Raw genomic sequence first — 20,826 nt, 5'->3', positions numbered from 1 at the left:
CCTTTCCGGCTAGAGACGGGTCTTTATTCCATTCTTCGTGGCTAATACATTCTCTCGCGCTCGAGTGGATGACATTGGAATAACCAGGTTCCAAACATTCGTTTTGTTGTAAATATTTACAAATGTTGTACTAATATATACTACTAGAAGCCAATAGTGGTTATATTCAGACTACTAGACTTAGGATTCTAATCTTTAGTCCCGAAGTCTTAATCTGTTAGGCATGTGGTTTAGCTTTTGGTTCATGGATTGCTCATTGGGCCGAGTCGGCCGACCAGAATAATGCTGTTGCTCGGCAGTCGGCACCGTGCTGGGTAATTAACCTTCTCTTGAAAGGCGCCGCCCTGTATGGGTAAACAATTCGATGGTTCACAAAGTTATTTTGGGAGACGGCTTTGATACCTCGAGGGAATCTCGTTTGCTTAATAACCATACACATATACACATAGTTATACAAAAACCTTTAAAAACTTGAAAACATTCATACAAAGTATATACCACTTCTGTGAATATAACAGAAGATCTTAGGTTCAAAATCAACTAACACATGGAGATATATATAAAAAAAGATAAAGAGTAAATTTCATAAAACTACAGATACTTTGCACAATCTATAACAAAATTACAGATTTTAGAACTAGTTTCACAAAACTACAGATTCAATGTCTTCGTGTATCACAAAACTACATGTACTTTGAACAATATATCACAAAACTACAGACTTAAGAACCTGTTTCACAAAACTACAGGTTTAATATCTTCATTTATCACAAAACTATAGATTTAGTGTCTCCATTCTCATAAAACTACACGTTTTAACAATGCTAAAACATGTAGTTTTCTGATAATGGAGACACTAAATCTGTAGTTTTGTGATAAATGAAGACACTAAATGTGTAGTACTGTGATAAACGAATACACTAAATCTATATTTTTGTGAAACAATTTCTTAAATTTGTAGTTTTGTGATAGATTGTACAAAGTACCTCTAGTTTTGTGATAACCGAACACACTAAATCTTTAGTTTTGTGAAACAAGCTCTTAAATCTGTAGTTTTGTGATAAATTGTGCAAAATACATATAGTTTTGTGAAATTTACTCAAAGATAAATTTAACGTTTGAATAGTAATGGTACTATTTATACTTGAATTTGTCTTTTTTTAATGTATAGGTCAAATTTAAACTTGATTTTTGATGGAGCGATAGATGCCTCTATACTCTTACATTGTTAATTTCTTTCGCACCTATTTGCATTGAATTTGCAATAAAAGATACACGGCGGGACATCCTCAAGGGATTAGAATCCATTTCCAGTTATTTAGGCTAATCTATGTGGACTATCTATTATTATTCTCTCCGTTCCTAGATAATTTATAAGTTGTTAAACTATGATGAACGAAAGATTAATGTTTATGTTTAGAATGTACTTCATCCATTATTTATTATAGTCGTTTAAGTTTGTATCAAGCCATTTTTTTCTAAAGTTTAACACAGTTTTTTAGAAAAATAAATTTAGTGTTATAGATTTTTTTACGTCTTTCTACATAAGTTTTGTCAAACTTAGAAAAAACTAACTTAAAACAAATCGAAAACGACATATAATATGAAATAGAGAGATATATACTTTGATAACATTATATCCTTTTAATGATCTAATAATATTTTGTAAGAAATATGAGTGGCCAAAGTTGAAATGTGCATACTAACTAGGGACAAGTATATTTGGAAACAGAGGAAGTAAAAAAAAACTCGATATCACATATCTATTTCTTCTATCTGGGCCTCATTCCTTCTCCGGCCCATCCGATCCCTTCCTTTCCATTCTAGGAATAAGTTCACTTCGTGACCCTCAAAAGTGATCGAAATCTAATCCGTGACCCTAAACCATAAAATCAGATATCTTGACTCCCTAACTTTTAAAACCGGTGCAATTTGACTCCCTCGGCTGTTTTGGAGGGCGGTTTCGCTGACGTGGTGCCTACGTGGCATCCCAATCATCGAATAAATTAAAACAATAAAGTGGGGGCGCACCTGTCAGCGACTCCCTCCTATACTGTATCCTCCTTCGTTGGCAGCGGCGGTCGGCGGCATGGGGGCGCAGCGGAACCGGGGGCGGCGGCTCGGCTGCGGAGGCTCGCGATAATGGGAGGACGAAGGGAACAACGGCGGCAGCTCATGGCAGTGGGACGACGAGTGGAACGGCGGCGACGGCAACGGCGGCGGCGGCTCACAGCAGTGGGAGGACAAGTGGAGCGGCGACGACGGCCGGTGGCGAGCTCCCATCCGGCAGCCCCGCCTCGTCCACCGCGTCAAACGCCGCGGCGTAGTACCGTAGCGCGCGCGAACCGCGCCTTCCACCGCCTGGAGTTGAGGCCGCCGCCCTCGTGCTCGTCGAGGAGGAGGATGGTGGCGCCTGCGCTGCACGCTAGCTGTGCTTGCCAAGGAGGAGGATGGACGTGATGGCATTGAGTATCCGCAGCGCCATGGCGTCGTCGTCGCCGCTGAAGGCGTCGTCGGTGAGCGGGACTATCTAAGCAGAGTCATGGCTGAGCGGGGACGAGGAGCCTTGCCCTCCTCGCCTCAGCCTCCTCGCTGCCCTTCTCGTCAGTGCTGAACAGCGCGGGTGGACGGAGCGGCCACTGGAGGTCCGCCACCGTTCCTCTCATCCTCCCACCACCGCGAGCCTCCGCGGCCGAGCCGCCGCCGTCCTAGCCGCCGACCGCCGCCCCAGTTCCGCTGCGCTTCGATGCCGCTAGCTGCCGCCGCTCCCCTCGTCCTCCCGCTGCACGCTGCTCTACTTCGAGCAGAAGAACGTCACCCACGGCGCTGCTGGCGACACCCTTAGCGTCGGCGCGGCGGGCTCGACTTCTTCCTCACATCGCGCTCCCACGCCACCCGCCTCGTCGACCTCGTTGTCGCTAGCATCGGGAGGAGATGAGCTGAGCTAGCTTGCTTGCCTTAGCTTAGCTATGGCGCCTTCTTGCCCAGGGTGTGCTTGTTGTTGTGCTCCTAGATGATGTCGGCGTGGATGGTGCCGTTGCCCTTGCGCAGCCCGTCGGGGAAGGAGAAGAGCCAGGGCCGCGCCGCTGCACGTACCCGGCGCTGCCACGCGGCAAAAGCGGCGGCGGTCTCCGGGTGGAAGTAGGTCATGTAAGGGACGGCGAGGTTGTTCCGATTCCATGGGCTCGCCTCGACGAGGATCGCCATTATGTTCTCAACAGCGGGGTAGGTGAGCAGCTTGCTGCCCCACTCCCAGCCTTCATCGCGGTGTCGCCGGAAGTCCCAGGTGGTGCGGTCGGCGACGAAGAAATGGTCGCGGCCTCCCATGGCGTGCCATTCCAGCGGTCCGGCCGCCGCGTCAGCCACCCACTGAGGTCATCGAAGAGCGCATCCTTCACCGATGCGTTCCGGTGGAAGAGGTACCTCCCAAGGCCCACATTATATTTGTGTGTATGACAAATGGGTCCCGCTTGTATTTTTTTTATTTTTATACACGTAAGCGCCACGTCAGCTCTACATGGAACGAAGACCAAGTCAATGCCGTCACGTATGCGCCACGTCAGCAAAACCACCCTGCAAAACCGCCAAGGGAGTGATATTGCACCGGTTTTAATAGTTTGGGGTCGAAATATCCAGTATTGTAGTTTAGGGATATGATTCAGATTCGACCACTAATTAAGGGAGTCAAAGCGAACTTATTCGTCCATTCTACTATCAGGCTTAAGCCCAAACCACCTACAACCTGGCTGCCGTTTGTGCTGTGGGCTGTGTCTATGCATTCCACCCACCTCGGTCTATCTCCTGCATCGGCCCACCAGACCAGACCGCTGCACCACTTGACCCACTCCCACATTCCCCCAAACGGCTTGAATTTAGAAGTAAAATCTTTGGATAGTTTCTTGTTCAAAATTTTGTTTGGAAGTTGTTCAAATTTCTAGGACGATTCTAACTTTTCCTTGTTTTCCACGTCTTTGGGAAGGGAGATTCAGCATTCTTGTGGGCCCGAGGTGGGACCGGACGAGATCACTGGGATTTTGAAAAGCGCAAATTCTCTTATCTGAGACCGGTCATGGACGGCAAGGATTTCTCCACGTATCCCCAGTTGCCGACGTGGACGGTCAGATCGAATTTTCGTAGCCGTCAAGAAGCCTCGAGCTATAAATTGGCAGCACGCCTGACGCATTCCTGCCCCTCCCTGACATCTCCTTCCTCTCCCCTTCGCCTGCGCCTCTGCTCCTCGTCAGGTTTTACTTTTTCCCCTTTCCCCATCTCGATTTCTGATTTGCGTTTGATTCAACTCAAGTTTCATCGCTGAAACGCCCGTGTGTTTGCTTGCGAGTCCCCTCCAGGTTGCCAAGATGGTGAGGTTTACGGCGGAGGAGCTCCGCGCGAGCATGGATAAGAAGGACAACATCCGGAACATGTCTGTGATCGCGCACGTTGATCATGGTGAGTGTTTTTTATCAAGCAAAATTTGGATTCGATCGATCTGTCGCTTTGGATCTCTGTGTGTGTGAGTGGGGGATGGATAGTAATGTGGATCGATGTGCGTTTTGGGGTGGGGGTTGGAATTCTGCAGGGAAGTCGACGCTCACTGACTCGCTGGTGGCGGCGGCCGGCATCATCGCGCAGGACGTGGCCGGCGACGTGCGGATGACGGACACGCGCGCGGACGAGGCCGAGCGCGGCATCACCATCAAGTCGACGGGGATATCCCTCTACTACGAGATGACGGACGCGGCGCTCAGGAGCTTCGAGGGCAAGCGCGACGGCAACTCGTACCTCATCAACCTCATCGACTCGCCCGGGCACATCGACTTCTCGTCCGAGGTGACGGCCGCGCTCCGCATCACCGACGGGGCCCTCGTCGTCGTCGACTGCATCGAGGGCGTCTGCGTCCAGACCGAGACCGTGCTCCGCCAGTCGCTCGCCGAGCGGATCAAGCCCGTCCTCACCGTCAACAAGATGGACCGCTGCTTCCTTGAGCTGCAGGTACGCACGCACTCCTCCTCTCCTGCCATGATGGTTCGCCTGTTCTGTTGTGTTCAACAACCTCGTGCGCGTGCGTGTGCAGCAATCCGGTGAGGAGGCGTACCAGGCGTTCTCCCGCGTGATCGAGAGCGTGAACGTCACCATGGCGCCCTACGAGGACAAGAATCTCGGCGACTGCATGGTGGCTCCGGAGAAGGGCACGGTGGCGTTTTCGGCCGGCCTGCACGGCTGGGCCTTCACCCTGTCCAACTTCGCCAAGATGTACAAGGCCAAGTTCAAGGTGGACGAGGCCAAGATGATGGAGCGGCTTTGGGGCGAGAACTACTTCGACCATACCACCAAGAAGTGGACGACGACCGCACCATCGACGTCGTCCAAGACGTGCCAGCGCGGGTTCGTGCAGTTCTGCTACGAGCCGATCCGCCGGATCATCTCGGCGTGCATGAACGACGACAAGGAGAATCTGTGGGACATGCTGACGAAGCTCAAGATCACGCTCAAGGCTGAGGAGAAGGAGCTGACAGGCAAAAAGCTGATGAAGCGCGTCATGCAGGCGTGGCTCCCGGCCAGCGACGCGCTCCTCGAGATGATCGTCTTCCACCTGCCTTCCCCAGCCAAGGCGCAGCAGTACCGCGTCGACACCCTCTACGACGGGCCCCTCGACGACCCCTACGCCACCGCCATTCGCAACTGCGACCCCAAGGGACCCCTCATGGTGTACGTGTCCAAGATGATCCCGGCGAGCGACAAGGGGAGGTTCTTCGCCTTCGGCCGCGTCTTCTCCGGCACAGTGGCCACCGGCAACAAGGTGCGGATCATGGGCCCCAACTTCGTGCCCGGCGAGAAGAAGGACCTGTACGTCAAGACGGTGCAGCGCACGGTGATCTGGATGGGCAAGAAGCAGGAGTCCGTGGACGACGTGCCTTGCGGCAACACCGTCGCCATGGTCGGCCTCGACCAGTTCATCACCAAGAACGCCACGCTCACCGACGAGAAGGCGGTGGACGCGCACCCCATCAAGGCCATGAAGTTCTCCGTGTCGCCGGTCGTGCGCAAGTCGGTGGCCTGCAAGAACGCCTCCGAGCTGCCCAAGCTGGTGGAAGGGCTGAAGCGCCTCGCCAAGTCGGACCCCCTGGTGGTGTGCACCATTGAGGAGTCCGGCGAGCACGTCATCGCCGGCGTGGGGCAGCTCCACCTGGAGATTTGCATCAAGGATCTCCAAGAGGACTTCATGGGCGGCGCCGAGATCATCGTTGGCCCGCCGATCATCACCTACCGTGAGACCGTCACCAAAAACTCGTGTCGCACCGTCATGAGCAAATCGCCGAACAAGCACAACAGGCTGTACATGGAGGCCCGGCCGCTGGACAAGGAGGACCTGCAGCAGGATGAACCGTCGCTGTGCAAGGCGATTGACGACGAGCGCATCGGCCCCAAGGACGACATCAAGGAGCGCGGCAAGATCCTCTCGGAGGAGTTCGGGTGGGACAAGGATCTGGCCAAGAAGATCTGGGCCTTCGGCCCGGAGACCAAGGGCCCCAACCTGCTCGTCGACATGTGCAAGGGCGTCCAGTACCTGAGCGAGATCAAGGACTCGGTGGTCGCCGGCTTCCAGTGGGCGTCCAAGGAAGGCGCGCTCGCGGAGGAGAACATGCGCGGCGTCTGCTTCGAGCTCTGCGACGTCACGCTGCACTCGGACTCCATCCACCGCGGCGGCGGCCAGCTCATCCCTACCGCGCGCCGCGCCATGTACGCCGCGCAGCTCACGGCTTCGCCGCGCCTGATGGAGCCCATGTACCAGGTGGACATCCAGGTTCCCAAGACGGCGGTGGGCAACGTCTACGGCGTGCTCAACAGCAGGAACGGCGAGCTGGTGGAAGAGAGCGAGAGGACTGGCACGCCCTTGTCCAACCTCAGGTTCTACCTCCCCGTCGCCAAGTCGTTCGACTTCACCGAGAAGCTGCGCGCCGAGACGTCCGGCCAGGCCTTCCCGCAGTGCATCTTCCACCACTGGCAGACCATGCGGTCTGATCCGTTCCAGGAGGGCTCCGAAGCTGCCAAGGTGATCACCGACATCAGGAAGAGGAAGGGTCTCAAGGACATCATCACCCCGCTCTCAGACTACGAGGACAAGCTTTGAGCTGCCTCTCTACATACGTATCCTAGTTTTGAGTTTTTGAGTTTTGAGTTTGGTCTAATTTTGAGTTTTTGAGTATGGTCTTGGTCTTTCAAATGAAGTGTGTCTCCTGTCTCTTCCTCTGCTAACTGTCTCGAGTCTGATATTGGTTAGCCAGCCTTTGTGCCAGTCAGTTTAGGATGAAATGGTGAGTTAAGTAGTTGCAAGTTATGTTTACCTTTCAGCAAATTTTGTTCTGAACTTGGTGTCATTGCGGTTCTGCTAATGCATCAATGGAAGTGTTAATCCTTTAACAAATGTTGGCTGCTTATGCTTATGTCTCAGTTACTATGATTGTTCATGATAAGAAATCAAAGAAGCTCGCAATCGATATAGTAGTACTGTATAACCACGCTGCTGCTGAGCGGCTGAAACACTGAGCAGATATTGCACATAGAGTTATCAATTTAGCCCTTAGGCAATTGTATCTGCAAATCGCTTCACAGCTTACTTTCAGAATAGAATCCATACACAGCTTATTTTCAGAATAAGTGCACCACGTGTATTTCGATGCGAAAACCAAATAAGATCATTCAGTTGTGGGAATTGAACAAATGACAGTATTAGTGAAGGCCCAAAGATGAACATACCCCCAAGATCTCTTTCAGCTTGTTGGCAACTGTTCTGAGATAAGGTGATGTATCATGATGCATCATCGGTAGGATTGCAAGTGGGATGGGTTGTGGGCCGTCCTGCCCTGCCCCATACCAGCCGCAAACTGCATGTGCGGGCAAACGGCAGCCCGCCCCACACGGCTTGGCGGGATTGCTCAGCCCGACGGGCACCGCTGGACAGCCCACAATGTGCACATCTCTGTTTAATTAGGTTCATCAATCACACAAGCACATAACTACTCCATATCCCAAATTTAGCACATGAAAACTGTATTATTTTCATGTGAAAGTATTCTTTTTCAATGACATAACAAGTATAGTACTGAATAAGAACACCATTCTTTCCCTTTAACATCATGACTAAAGTTAAAGTGATGATGATGCATTTTCTCTTCATGATAAACCAACTGTCCCAATTGACAAAGTGACAAACAACTGCTTCCAACTCCATGAGCTCTTCCGGTCTTTTTCTATATTACCTTCAACACATTAAATTTAATAAAGTTAGAGTGGAGAAACTACTAATCGAAAATTAGAAATGAATTCATCAACCGACTGATCACAACGTTATTCCATATTGTAGAATGGAGTAAATATGTACTAAGTTTCATAAGTTTCATCAATTAAGAATGCATCCAAAATATGAATTAAAGGACATAATTGACAATAACAAGCAGTTATCGAGGATAGTGAGATATATAACCTGCTGCTGGTTGTTGTGCTGGTACTACATGTTACTAGAGGTGTATAGGCATTTTCACCTGTATAGGAAGAAACAATGGAGTTAATAAAAAAGAGTACATGCTGGACTGTTGGATGTTAATAAAAAAGAAACAATGATGTTAGTGGTGTAGTATACAACTATACAAAAATATAGAATAGCCAAGTTAATTCAAACGAATCTCAATTTAAATACCTGAATGTTGCACATTTTGGTCATCACTCTCAGCAAGATCACGTGCAAAGAAATCACCCAAACCTTCTGCCCTCATCCAATCTTGAAGGCAAATCAATGCCTCTACAGTACTGCTCGAAAGTCTACTTCTATAGTTACTAATGATCCTTTCTCCAGTTGAAAATGCTGCCTCTGATGCCATTGATGTTGCTGGAATAGCCAAAACATCACGTGCCATTCGTGAAATCACAGGGTACTTTGTTTTGTTTACCATCCACCAGTTCAAGATATCAAAATCATGCCCATCTTGGAAATCACCTTCCTGAGGCATATCAGCAAGATATCGACTAAGCTCACTCTTTACTTTGCTCCTGCTTTTGTCATGTAGAAACTGTCTCCAATCAGCGAATTGATTATTTGCATCAACATTCTGCTCAACACTTGTTTCGGGCTGAGAATTGATGTTGTTTGAGCCCCCATACTTGGCAGAATATTCATCAAACAATTTCTGCATATTACTCTTGATTTCCTTAAGGTAAGGAGTTGCAGTAGCTCCAAATGCAGACTTCAAACGAAACTCAATGAATTTGTACTTATACCTTGGATCAAAAATAACCGGGAAACATATTTGCAAGTATTGAGCGTCCCAGTACTTCTTAAATTTTTCTTTCATTTCCTTGACAATAGATGCAATGGTGACATCTTCATTTGTAGCCTCCTTGTCCAAAACCATCTTTTATCTTCAAAAGTTCATGAAAATAGCATGTTGAAGTTGGGTACAACGTACCAGATACTGCAACAGTAGCTTCATAGAAAACTTTCAACAAAGCACAAAGCTTCTCAGCCATTGTCCATTGATAATTGAAGGGTTGATGCAAATAATTTATGTCATGCCGATCCAAGGCTTCAAAGGCCATTCTGACCAATAAAGATGACTCGAGCATTAAGTATGTCGAATTCCATCTCGTTGATACATCAAGCGATGGTCGTCTGTTAGTTTTTATTCCCACTTGAGCAATCATCTCTTTAAACCTTTGACCACGTGATTGTGAACTCCGAACATATTTAACACTTTCTCTTATACTGTTAATGGCGTTGCTCATGGTTTTTAGCCCATCTTGGACAATTAGATTGAATATATGGGCAACACAGCGAAAATGCAACAACACTCCATCACAAGGCAACATTGTCTTACCAACAAGATTGGTTTTCAGATGAGTCATCATTGTATCATTCACACTTGCATTGTCTAAGGTAACACTGAATAACTTATTTTCGATATGCCACTCCTGAATGGCCTTTAGCATTTCACTAAACATAGTGATGCCATCATGTGGGGTCGGCACTAGAGCAAACTTTATAATTCTCTTTTGCAACTTCCATTCATTATCAATGTAATGACAAGTAACACACAAATAGCCTAAGTTCTGGATGGAAGTCCACATGTCGGCAGTAAGAGATACTTGAGAATTTGAGCTCTTCAAGACATCAAATAAAGCTAACTTATGATCCTCATAAGCAGCCATACAATCATTTCTCAGTGTGGTTCTTGATATCACCTTAAAATATGGATTTAAACTTGCAACAAATCTCCTAAATCCAACATGCTCAACAATGCTAAAGGGTAACTCTTGCAACACAATCATCCTAAGAAGTTCTTTCTGTGACACTTCTTGGTCAAATTTCCAATTCTTCATAACATCGGCGGTAGGGGACAAGTTGGCATGCATATGCTCAATCAAATGGTGCATTCTAAGCCTGACCTTACAAACTTTCAAATGTCTAAGGCACTGACTAGTCCCAGAAGATCGGCTAGCCACGAAAACCTTATTGCAGTGGATACATTTAGCATGTGATAGTTTATCATTAGTACGTATTGGATCAAATTCTTTCCACATTGTAGATTTCAGTTTTCTTGCTCTCCCTGTGGCTAAGCACAAAAATATTGCTATAAATACACTAGTGACAAGTAAAGTAAAAATACTGCACTGACAAGTATTATACTACACTAGTGACAAGTAAAGTAAAAATACTGCACTGACAAGTATTATACGAATATTATAAGTATACCAGCAACATTTCGACAAGTACTCTATGTTCAGTTTATACATATTGTGCAATTGCAGTACATGCACACAATCAATTAATATAAATTAATTCATAGACATGAATAGATTACAGTAACAATCAATTAATGGCTATTGCATACATATTATATAACTACAGTACATGCATGCAATCAATTAATGTAAAAATAATAATTCATAGACATGGATAGATAACGACAAAAATCAGAACAAATAATTTCAAAGAAAAGTCAGCAATTTCTTACCGTGACTCCCACAAGGAGTCGCTCTTGTCTGATTTGTCATATCGATATCATTAGAAGTTGGGGCTGGTGATGGAGTTCTTTGCCTTGAAGAATTGATAATTGCCATTGGAGATCTAACAGATGGAGAGCTCACTTGGGACATCATGTGTCTCACCCCTGGGGACCTTACTAATGGCAAAATAGGTGACCGTGGTCGCTTGGCTGAAGGAGGATCTAAAGAAGACTTCCGCTTTGCCCCTAAAAGGGCTGCCTCTTCAGTAGCTTCAAACGATGATGGGGTCGACATGGAAGAAAATTTGTGCTGAAAAGAGCAAAATTGTGAGCATAGTAAAATTGTGAGCACTTATGAAAAGAGTAAAATTGCGAGCACTTGTGAACTATATAGCACTTCAAAAATCAAAACAAATAGACTATATATCATGAAGGGCAAATAATAAAAAGAATGCGTAGCACTCTACTATCAGCACATGTGCCTGATTGGTCCTCTATTAGAACAGTACTCTGATAGTCTGATTGGGCCAACAGTTGTGTAAGTGTTCTGTTTATTTCACCAAGATGAAATTCTGAATAACTAATGCAGATGCAGGGAAAACATGAAAAAATAATTATCCAGTGTAACATCTGGGGTGAATATTACTACTACATGTAACTGTACTTTATATACTATAGAACAAGAAAAAAAAATCTGAAGCTAATAATTAAGAAATTAGTCTGAAGGAAACTTCTCTGAATGAGCACCTATCAATCTTGTTATGTCAATCCAGTGGTAGCTGATCATGCATCACATTAATTAGATAAAAAAAAAGATGCAATAGATCATTTGCAGACGCTGATGTCCAGTATAACAATGGCTAGATCACCAATCACACTCAAAGTTTAACATATACAAAAACAAATAGAGTGAGTGAGACAACCTGCTGCCATTCTTGGAGAAGCAATTCATTGATTCACATAAATACACAAGAAACACATGAAAGGTTAGTTTGATCTTGTACCTTAATTAGTGTGTAGAGATCTGGAGGCGGCAACGCAGCGTCGCAAGCTGCAGGATTTGGATTGGATGGATCTATCAAGAACTATCAAGAACTGAAGTATGAAATGCACTGGATTCGCTATTTCGCTGGATCAGGAGACTGGAGGGCGTCGGCTGCTGGATTTGGATGGATGGGCGACGAGGAAGACGAGAGTAGCGGCCGCTGCGGCGCCGTCTCGCCGCCGCCGTCTCCCGTCTCCCGTCTCGGCTGCGCCGCTGCGGCTGCGTCTCGCGTCTCCCAGTCTGTGCCCTAATGCCGTGGCGCCCAACGGGCTGTGCGGGATGGGCCAAACAATTTTGCAAGGTCCACGCGGGATGGCCAACCCGCAAATTTGCGGGCTTTTTTGTGGGGCGGGACTGCGGGCCGAAAAAAAAGCCCGCCCCACTTGCATCCCTAATCATCGGCATGTCAAGTGTTCTTGAGTGCAACAAAAAAAACTGACTATTGTCGGAAAGGTAAATGGTTCGGTTTAATTTGAAGAGCTGCCAAGCCATGCAAAAAATTTAAAACTTTATTTATATCTATCAACTTGCACAATCTTTTTTTTATTTCTTTACGCAGCAAAGTTTCTGCTGTAAGCTGTGTAAAATCTGAAATTTCAACAGATAAAATTGCTTCTGTTAATTGGTAGTTTAGCCATATCACTACAGGAAATATCAACCTGCAGGATGTTAAGACATTCCTCTATGATAGAATTCAAATATTCAATAGCTAACTTGAAGTTTGTAATAGGGCCTAGGAACTAGGAAGGCAACTACAGATTCCTTAGCAATTCTGCTGGATATTTTTTTCATGCTGGATTAGTGAATGATAACTACAAGTGTCTACGTCCTTTTCATGAGCTTCTGGACAAATATCAATCCAAAAGGAGAAGGAATAGAAAATAAACAAAAAAGACTGAACAACATACCTTCGGGGTATTCAGATATGGTCTCTCAAGTTTTGGAGGTATATTATCACCAAATATGGCAGCTTCTCGAGCCATCTCTAGCAAGATTCTTCAGACAGTTTCTTCCATATACATACCAGAAATCAACTTCTCGTAAATTTGGGAGGGCAATATCCTTATCCTGAGTCATTACCCACAAAAGGGCGAGAAACTACAGAGAAGTATTGTCAACCAGGAAGGATTTACAGTTAGATATAAATTCATAATGGTATACCCACAGAGAAGTATTGTCAACCAGGATCCCCACTCTAACAACAAAATAGAGGCATCAATTATTCCAGGTGTTCATTTAATTTAATAGTACATTATTACAGTTGTAGATATTACACACAAGAGAGCGAAAGCAGAACTCCTTTTTATGCTCTGAATTGTCATACACAGACACACAGAGAGGTTTACACAGTCAATTCAGTCCTCGAGATGAGAATGCCATCGGTATCTGCATAGAGCCACTCACCGTCGCAAATCCTGGTCCCTGCGATGGTCACAGGCACATGCTTCTCACCTATTCCCTTCTTGTTTGCCTTCATAGGATGTGAGTTCAGAGCCCGGACACCAATGTCACAGCCATTGATTTCATCCACGTCCCTGATGCAACCATTGACGATGATGCCAGCCCACCCATTGTTCTGTGCCTGCTGCACAGGGTTGCCACCCAAAATGGCACAGCGCAAGCTCCCACCACCATCAACCACGAGAACCCTTCCATGACCCTTCTCCTCAAGGAACTCACGGATAAGAACATTGTCCTCATAGACCTTCAGTGTCACAATAGGGCCAGCAAAAACCTGCCGCCTTCCATAGATTTGGAAGATGGGCTGGAGAGCACGAAGCTCACCATTCATGATTAAATCTGCATTTGCATCACATACTTCAGCGGTGGCTAATGGCAAGGCAGCCATATTGGCTTCGGTTCTGTTGTCATTAGAGGAAGAAAAACATTATTGAGCAAGAAGTGGCTTAGAAGTAAAGCTATTCAATAAAAATTTAACAATACAAGCTATTTTCATGATTAACTAAAACTTTTTAAGAAAATGCGCATTGAACTTGTATACAGCAAATGAGGAAGGCGAATATGATATGCTATAACACTATTTCTCATGCCTGATCTCAATGATGTACTTAGAACAATAGGAAAAGTGTTAGAGATTCCATTCAACAAGAAATGGGAGATTTTCCATGACTAAACTTATAAGCAGCATAACTAGAGAACTTTTTTATTATTATCACAGCAAGGAACAAAATAAAAATAAATATGGTGTTCCATCTTCCACATAACAACTAAACCGCCAAATCTATCTTGTTGAGAAGCGTTAACATGCTTTAACTAGAGGAGAAGTAACTAAAAAGGGAAAAGCACGTTTAAGAATGTGATCTAACATGACATTTCGTTATCCATCATCATATATCAGTTTTCATACATACATACAAATACAGTATAATACGTGATACAATGAGCAACCAAGGTGTGTCAAGTTACAAATGCTGTAAGCAGTAAGCACAAAAAAGACAGCAGCTAATCCAGCAACTAGATATGGAACTAAAGATTACTCAGTATCGTAGTTGCCATTTCAAGGAGAAATAAAGGTTTTGCTGTCGACAGGTCCAAGTCCAACCATACCAACACGAGACAATACCGTATGGCTTTAAAGGTACATCAGACGATCGATATTAGATACGATTTGGTCAATAGTATAATAACAGATCAAGAACTATCCTACGATTTCCTTTCATCCAGGACGTACAAAATGCAACGCAACAATTAGAACAACATGCCTAAACAAGGAGCAAACGGCTGAGAGTTTGTCAGTACAACACGCGGACTCCTAGAACTCCACCCGATCAGGCAGAGAGATTAAGCGCGCGGGCGCCGCTAGAAACCGCATGAACAGGAAACAAAAAAAAAGGGGCGAGGAAGAGGAAGATGAGGGGCGCCTCCCTACCTCGCTCGCGGGGTCGGATCGGCCGCGGCGGCGGCGATGTGGTCGGGGCAATCGGGTGAGGGATTCGATTAGTGGGGGTGGTTGGTTTGATCTGTCGCGTGGATGCGAGAGAGGAGCGAAGGAAGAGGGGAGGTAGCCGCGGCAGCCGGCGGCGGAGGGTACCCACCCAGTCCCAGCGTCTCCTCCTGCCTGCGGAAAGGGAGAATCCTGTGTGACAGTGTGAGACTCTGAGCTTTTTACGCACAACACCCTGTCTTTCACTAGTATTTCGCGGCTTCCACCTCCACTGTCCACGCCCACGGGAATGGTAATTATGGTTACGGGTTTGATTTGTCTCTAAACTGGAGTACAGTAGTTAGTTTGTGTCTTGGTCTCAATTTTGTGATATTTTTTTTTTGACAATAAGTCACTAAATACGCGCGTATTTGCAAAGTTTGCAAAGCCGCGCTTATTTAGTGGCTTGTGCAGCTTGCTGTTAAGTCACTGATATTTAAGTCCCACTTTACTACGATCCTATATCAGTGACATAATTTTAGCCTTTGGGTCTGTCAGTTATACTTACCATTCAGCAGATTTCGCTCTGAACTTTGTGTCATAGCAGTTGTGCAGCAGCATCAATGGAAGTGTTAGTCCTCTCTATTTGTTTGCTGCGTGTGTCTGATCAGTTTATTTTATGATTGTTAAAACAGGTAGTATAGAACAAGAACTCCCTGAAAATGAACAGATTTCCAGTGCAGAGTTGAACTAACATAGCAGTACCTCATCAAGTACCATAAAAAAACTCGTAATTGATATATAACCACAGTGTCTATGACCCACTGAAACACTGAACAGATATTGCAGATAGAGTTCATGTACAATTGACATTTGCAAAATACAAGATATTTAGCCCTTAGGCAAACTGTATAGCTGCTATTGCTCTAGAATCTCGTTTGGATGTAGAGGCCGGTTTAATCCATTATCTTAAAAAAAAATTGCTCCAAAACCTATTGTTTATCACCTTAATACAAGTTTTTTTTCAGAATATTATTTTTTGACAGTTTTTTTCAGAATATTAAGAGCTATCTGCAGATTCAGCTTTTTTTTTTTAGAATATTATGAACTATCTGCAGATTCAGCCTGGTGGTATTGAGAATAAGAGGCTGCCAGGAGAGCTGCCCCAACGCCTGAGCCATCATTGACATGCTTGATCATAACAGAGGGGGCCAGCTCCTGCCCAAGCATGTCACTCAGAGTGCTCTCCATGCACTGGCTGAAGAAAGTGTAGTATTTATAGACCCCTCCATCCACAGCAATCACGGACCTTCTCGTACTGGGGCTGTCAGAATGCTGACCAAGCTTTTGGATAATGCCATATATCCCAGCAGCAGCAAGCCGTGCACCGCGTGTCGCAATGGCCTCACAAACATCCAAAACCAGTTTCCTCGTCGTGAAAGAGGTATATTCGATCTGAAAACCAACTATGATCATTGTAGGGATTGAACAAATGACAGTATTAGTGAAGATCGAAAGATGAAAAATACCCCCAAGACTTCTTTCAACTTGTTGGCAACTGTTCTGAGATCAGATGATGTATCATGACGCATGATCAGCATGTCAAGTGTCCTGTAATGCAATGTAAAACGACAATTGTCGGAAAAAGTAAATGGTTCAGTTTAATTTGAAGAGCTACCAGAACATGCTTTAATTAAGGACAAATGACAAATTAGTCACATAAAGCCTAGAAAAAAAAATTCAAAACTCTATTTATATCTATATCTACTACCAACTTGCAGAATCTTTTTTCTTGCTTTACTCAGATAAACTGCTTCTGTTTATTGGTAGTCTAGCCATATCTACTACAGGAAATATCAACCTGCAGGATGTTCTCACTTAAGAAGACATTCGTCTATTTCTATTATTGTTGGTACCATTTAGTTCTGTACCCAAATAGCGACAGACTTGATAGAATTCTAATGACTTGAAGTTTGTAATAGAGCCTAGGAAGGCAACTACAGATTCATTAGCAATTCATCCTTTTCATGAGCTTCTGGACAAATATCGAAAATGATTAATAAAAGAAAATAAAACAGAAATACTGAACAGCATACCTTAAGATGTATGGTCTCTCAAGTTTTGGAGGTATATTATCACCAAAAATGCGAGTTTCTTGAGCCATCTTTAGTAAGATTCTTCGAACAAGTTCCCCCATATACATACCAGAAATCAATTTCTCGTAAACCTGGTAGGGCAATATCCTTATCATGAGTCATTACCCACAAAAGGGAGCAACAACATAAGGGTAATACCTGTTTGCCAGGGTTCAAACTTTCTGCATCCAACTCTTGATCAAATTCAGTAAGTGGAAGATGTGAGGACTTAAAGTTACCCCATTCCATGTTTATTACCTTTTACCAAAGCAAAGAAACTAACAAATAAACACGTCAAAATTATCAACAATGCAAAAGTCCCTCTTATACTTTATTGTTGCCTTTTCTTATTCGCGCAAGACTACAAACAATATAAACTGCTAAGCATGATCTTTTGCATGCCTTGTACCTTGGGATAATGGAAGACGGACTAACTAGCAAACAGAACTACAGAAGTATGGACTGAAAAAACACACCATATTTCCAGACTTGGGCAGGGCTCCATGCCATTTTGGAATTGCATCTGCATGATCTATGTACGCTGCATTACTACCGGTTCCCAGTATAACAGCAGCAATAGTATCATGATCCACATATCTCCCAGCAGCTAATGTCCCTACTGTATCATTAACCTGAAAGGGTAGTGTTTTACACTTCAATTTGTATGGCCAGTGCAATAAAACATGACAATAGCCACAACATTATCTTCTAGCAGTGTTTCTCCTATTGAGCATAAGATGGATATCAAAAGAAGCTAACCAATGCTGTGACTTTCATATCAAGTCCTTGACGTCTGATAGCCATGTTTAATTCAGCCACAACATCCTTGCCGACCTGCCTTCAAAGCAACAAGTAAGTATGTTATACACAACTAATTGGATATATAAGATATAACAGAACTAAAAGAGAATTCACAATTGGTGAATTTCCATCCAGGACGACATGTTTTTTTTTTTTAAAATTCACAATGAAGCTGGATATCCTTCCTTAGGATTTTCATTTGGTTTACATATGTGAGGTAACAAAACTGACCATTTCATCAATTGCAAAACTCTTCGTCCACTTGATAAGAGTGCCAGATGCCAATGATTTTTGTTTCACTGGAAAAGAGAATGTAAAACCTAGTTCTCTTTGGGTACCCTCAGGAAGATGGCAGTCTTCACCTTCAGAGGCAACAAATTTTGCTAAAGCCGCAGCAACAAAATCAAACAACTCCTAGAGCAAAATCACACCAAATGTGCCAGACTTAGTATAGAATCATAAAAATGATTGGAACGAACAAATTGCAGAAAGTGAGACATGATTTACATGTGAACTGCTGGACATTAAATGTTGTGGAATGGATATCCCTTCTGAGTCTTGCTTGATAATTCGACGTTCTTTGCCTCCTAATTGAACTCGTAAAACGCGGAAATTTGTTCCTCCAAGGTCAAGTGCATAAAACATCCCTTTCTCACCCCTTCAATAATTTTCTAACAGATATCAGATTACTGTGTGCTGAAAATGCAAAATCCATGCAACAATTGAAATGTAAGATAGCCATGGATACACAGTTCAATAAGTCATGTCCATTTTGTGAAATTCAGACACAGACAGATGTAACCTCTACTGTTAGACAAGAGCAATAATACAGCCGTGCGCTTGCAATTGTACAATATCTTTGTGTTTTTTCGCGTACACGCAAAAGGATTGCACGACAATATATTAGATACAATATCTTTGTGTAATAGCTCTGCCACACGATTGTGTCAGCATGCTTCATATAGCTTATGTTAGTTTTAAAGCCAGGACTCCCAAGTCAATTCGATCAGCACATCATATGCGCGTTTCCAGGATACCTCAAATCACATTAACCTCCTAGTAATGCAGGACAAACCATTCACTCCCTTCAATTTCATCGAAAGACAAGGAAGCCAGCCATAATATACCTCTGATTGACTTAATTATAAACATCAACTTCTAGACCAAATTAGCATGTGAAACATCCTTAACAAAATAATCCATTCACGCAAACCAGAAATTTTCGCCTACTGTCCACAACACTATCATCAACGCCATCCGACGTAGAAAGCGACATAGCACAAGCATTAAGTACAGAAAGAAGTCCCTCTCTTCGATCAGGAGGACCAATCGCTCTCCAATTGAATCGAAGAGGTGGGGTTTAGCACTGGGGGTGGGAAGGGGACTGGGACTTTTACCCGGAGGGGAGGGAGTCAACGTAGGTGACGAGCATCTGGAGGTCGCTCCCGCCCTCGGCGGCGAGCCCCGCGCGCATCTCCGCGGCCATCGCGTCCGCCACCTGCCGCAGCAGCTCCACCGGCGCGGCGCACCGCTCCTGCAGGTCCCGCAGCAGCACGGCCTCCGCGCGCTCCGACCGCTTCGCCGCCTGACGTTGCCTCTGGTGCAACACCGTGGAGACTACCGCTACTGCTGCTGCGGCTATCGCCGCGGACGCCAGCGCCGCCGCCTTCCTCATCGCCGACGACGTCGGGTTCGCTCGGCGAGACGGCGACTCGAGTCAATAGGTCAACGCGAGTTCGGACTCATCACGGCGTTTGTACTGACGAGGTGGTGGGGTCAAAGCAGCAGTAATTGAGAATAAAAATTAATTTATTGGTAAAATTTTTATATATTTGTTTGTAACTTAAAAGCTAATATAAAAAATACGTTAAAAATATTTTAAAATTTAATTTAAAATTAAATTTAAAAATTTAAATTTTAACTTTTGTTTTGGTTTATTAGTCCAGAGGATGGGGCTCTTGGTATTGTGCATCATCCAGCCGTTGAGTACGCGCAACGGACGAGAAAAAAAAAAAAGAAGGTGATTTCGTTGGGCTGGTTGCTCCTGAACATACTTTTCTGAAACGCTACTAAAGATGAACTCAATGCCATATAAACAAACTCAAGCCAATTAAATTATTAATTACATTGTTCGTATACAAATTACTACTGTAGCTAGGCGATTTTGGAACACTGACACGATGTGAACTAGACAATTACTACACAAAAGGGATCTTCGTGTCAATTCTAAACCACCACCACATGCTTCGATGCCGGATCGACCGGCTTATTATCACCGTACTTGCGAACGAGCCACGCCTAGTACGCGAGCAGCCCGGCGACGAGGACGGCGAGGACGCTGGCACACGCCATCACCACACGCTCGTCTTTGACGGGAATCCCCAGGACGAAAGACGTCGTCACGATAGCAGCGCCACCGACAGCGCAGAGACCGAACATGAAGAGGTACTCGTCGGCGACCAGCGGCGCGCGGGGCAGGTACATGAGCGTGTAGAAGCGGATCACCATGGTCAGCGACAGGTAGGTGTCGCACAGGACGCGCACCGGCAGCCGCCACGGGACGCGGGCGAGGTAGAGAGGGTCCTTGGCTATGAGGGGCATCAGGGTGTAGAGGCCACCGGCGAACATGCACGACACGAGGAGCAGCGCCGCTATCCACTTCGGCGTCTCTAGGTGCCGTGCGTCCGGGAACGCTTCCCCGATTGTCAGTGGTGGCGGCGGCGGCGGCAAGGACGGCAGCCACAACATGGATGGTACGGTGGCCTAGCGTTTCCACACCCCTCTCTTTCCTTTTTTGTAAATTGATGGTGGCTAACCTGAAGAATTTAGAGTATTTATCATCAAATTCGTGTGTCTTAACTTTTTTTAAGTCTAATTTCTCGCTAACCTGAGACGAGCTACTACTGTACACACAAATCCGTATCTATAAATACTACTAGTAGTATTTTCCTATCTGGTTTA

General features: G+C 45.2%; 3 protein-coding genes across 3 annotated transcripts; 1 reads left to right on the top strand and 2 right to left on the bottom strand.

Annotated features, from left to right (window-relative positions):
- Nucleotides 1-4,200: 4,200 nt before the first annotated feature.
- LOC127760838 (elongation factor 2-like) lies at nt 4,201-7,408 on the top strand. The gene is made up of 4 exons (XM_052285152.1): nt 4,201-4,244; nt 4,350-4,449; nt 4,580-4,992; nt 5,075-7,408. Exons 2-4 carry the CDS (start codon nt 4,359-4,361, stop codon nt 7,130-7,132), a joined length of 2,562 nt encoding a protein of 853 aa, XP_052141112.1. The 5' UTR covers nt 4,201-4,244; nt 4,350-4,358; the 3' UTR covers nt 7,133-7,408.
- A 5,833-nt stretch (nt 7,409-13,241) lies between these two features.
- On the bottom strand, nt 13,242-15,173 carry LOC127760873 (putative 4-hydroxy-4-methyl-2-oxoglutarate aldolase 2). The gene is made up of 2 exons (XM_052285197.1): nt 14,936-15,173; nt 13,242-13,907 (listed from the first exon to the last, which is right to left on the bottom strand). The coding sequence occupies exon 2, from the start codon at nt 13,892-13,894 to the stop codon at nt 13,388-13,390; it is 507 nt and encodes a 168-aa protein (XP_052141157.1). The 5' UTR covers nt 13,895-13,907; nt 14,936-15,173; the 3' UTR covers nt 13,242-13,387.
- A 530-nt stretch (nt 15,174-15,703) lies between these two features.
- On the bottom strand, nt 15,704-19,600 carry LOC127760841 (hexokinase-9). Its single transcript, XM_052285165.1, has 9 exons — nt 19,263-19,600; nt 18,373-18,523; nt 18,097-18,279; nt 17,824-17,898; nt 17,541-17,696; nt 17,224-17,322; nt 17,026-17,156; nt 16,459-16,540; nt 15,704-16,384 (listed from the first exon to the last, which is right to left on the bottom strand). Exons 1-9 carry the CDS (start codon nt 19,538-19,540, stop codon nt 16,031-16,033), a joined length of 1,509 nt encoding a protein of 502 aa, XP_052141125.1. The 5' UTR covers nt 19,541-19,600; the 3' UTR covers nt 15,704-16,030.
- Between the last annotated feature and the right edge of the window lie 1,226 nt (nt 19,601-20,826).

Source organism: Oryza glaberrima, chromosome 1 (assembly GCF_000147395.1).
Source record: "Oryza glaberrima chromosome 1, OglaRS2, whole genome shotgun sequence".
Classification (NCBI taxonomy): domain Eukaryota; kingdom Viridiplantae; phylum Streptophyta; class Magnoliopsida; order Poales; family Poaceae; genus Oryza; species Oryza glaberrima.
Note: the sequence above shows the minus strand (reverse complement) of the source record. Positions and strands in the feature narration are given on the sequence as shown.

Coding starts and splice junctions, on each gene's coding strand:
- LOC127760841 (XM_052285165.1), bottom strand. CDS start 19,540: ATGAGGAAGGCGGCGGCGCTGGCGTCCGCGGCGATAGCCGCAGCAGCA. Junction 17,899..18,096: donor GTTTTGCAATTGATGAAATG/GTCAGTTTTGTT, acceptor CTTTGAAGGCAG/GTCGGCAAGGATGTTGTGGC. Junction 16,385..16,458: donor AGTTGAAAGAAGTCTTGGGG/GTATTTTTCATC, acceptor GTTGGTTTTCAG/ATCGAATATACCTCTTTCAC.
- LOC127760873 (XM_052285197.1), bottom strand. CDS start 13,894: ATGGCTGCCTTGCCATTAGCCACCGCTGAAGTATGTGATGCAAATGCA.
- LOC127760838 (XM_052285152.1), top strand. CDS start 4,359: ATGGTGAGGTTTACGGCGGAGGAGCTCCGCGCGAGCATGGATAAGAAG. Junction 4,450..4,579: donor GATCGCGCACGTTGATCATG/GTGAGTGTTTTT, acceptor GGAATTCTGCAG/GGAAGTCGACGCTCACTGAC. Junction 4,993..5,074: donor GCTGCTTCCTTGAGCTGCAG/GTACGCACGCAC, acceptor GTGCGTGTGCAG/CAATCCGGTGAGGAGGCGTA.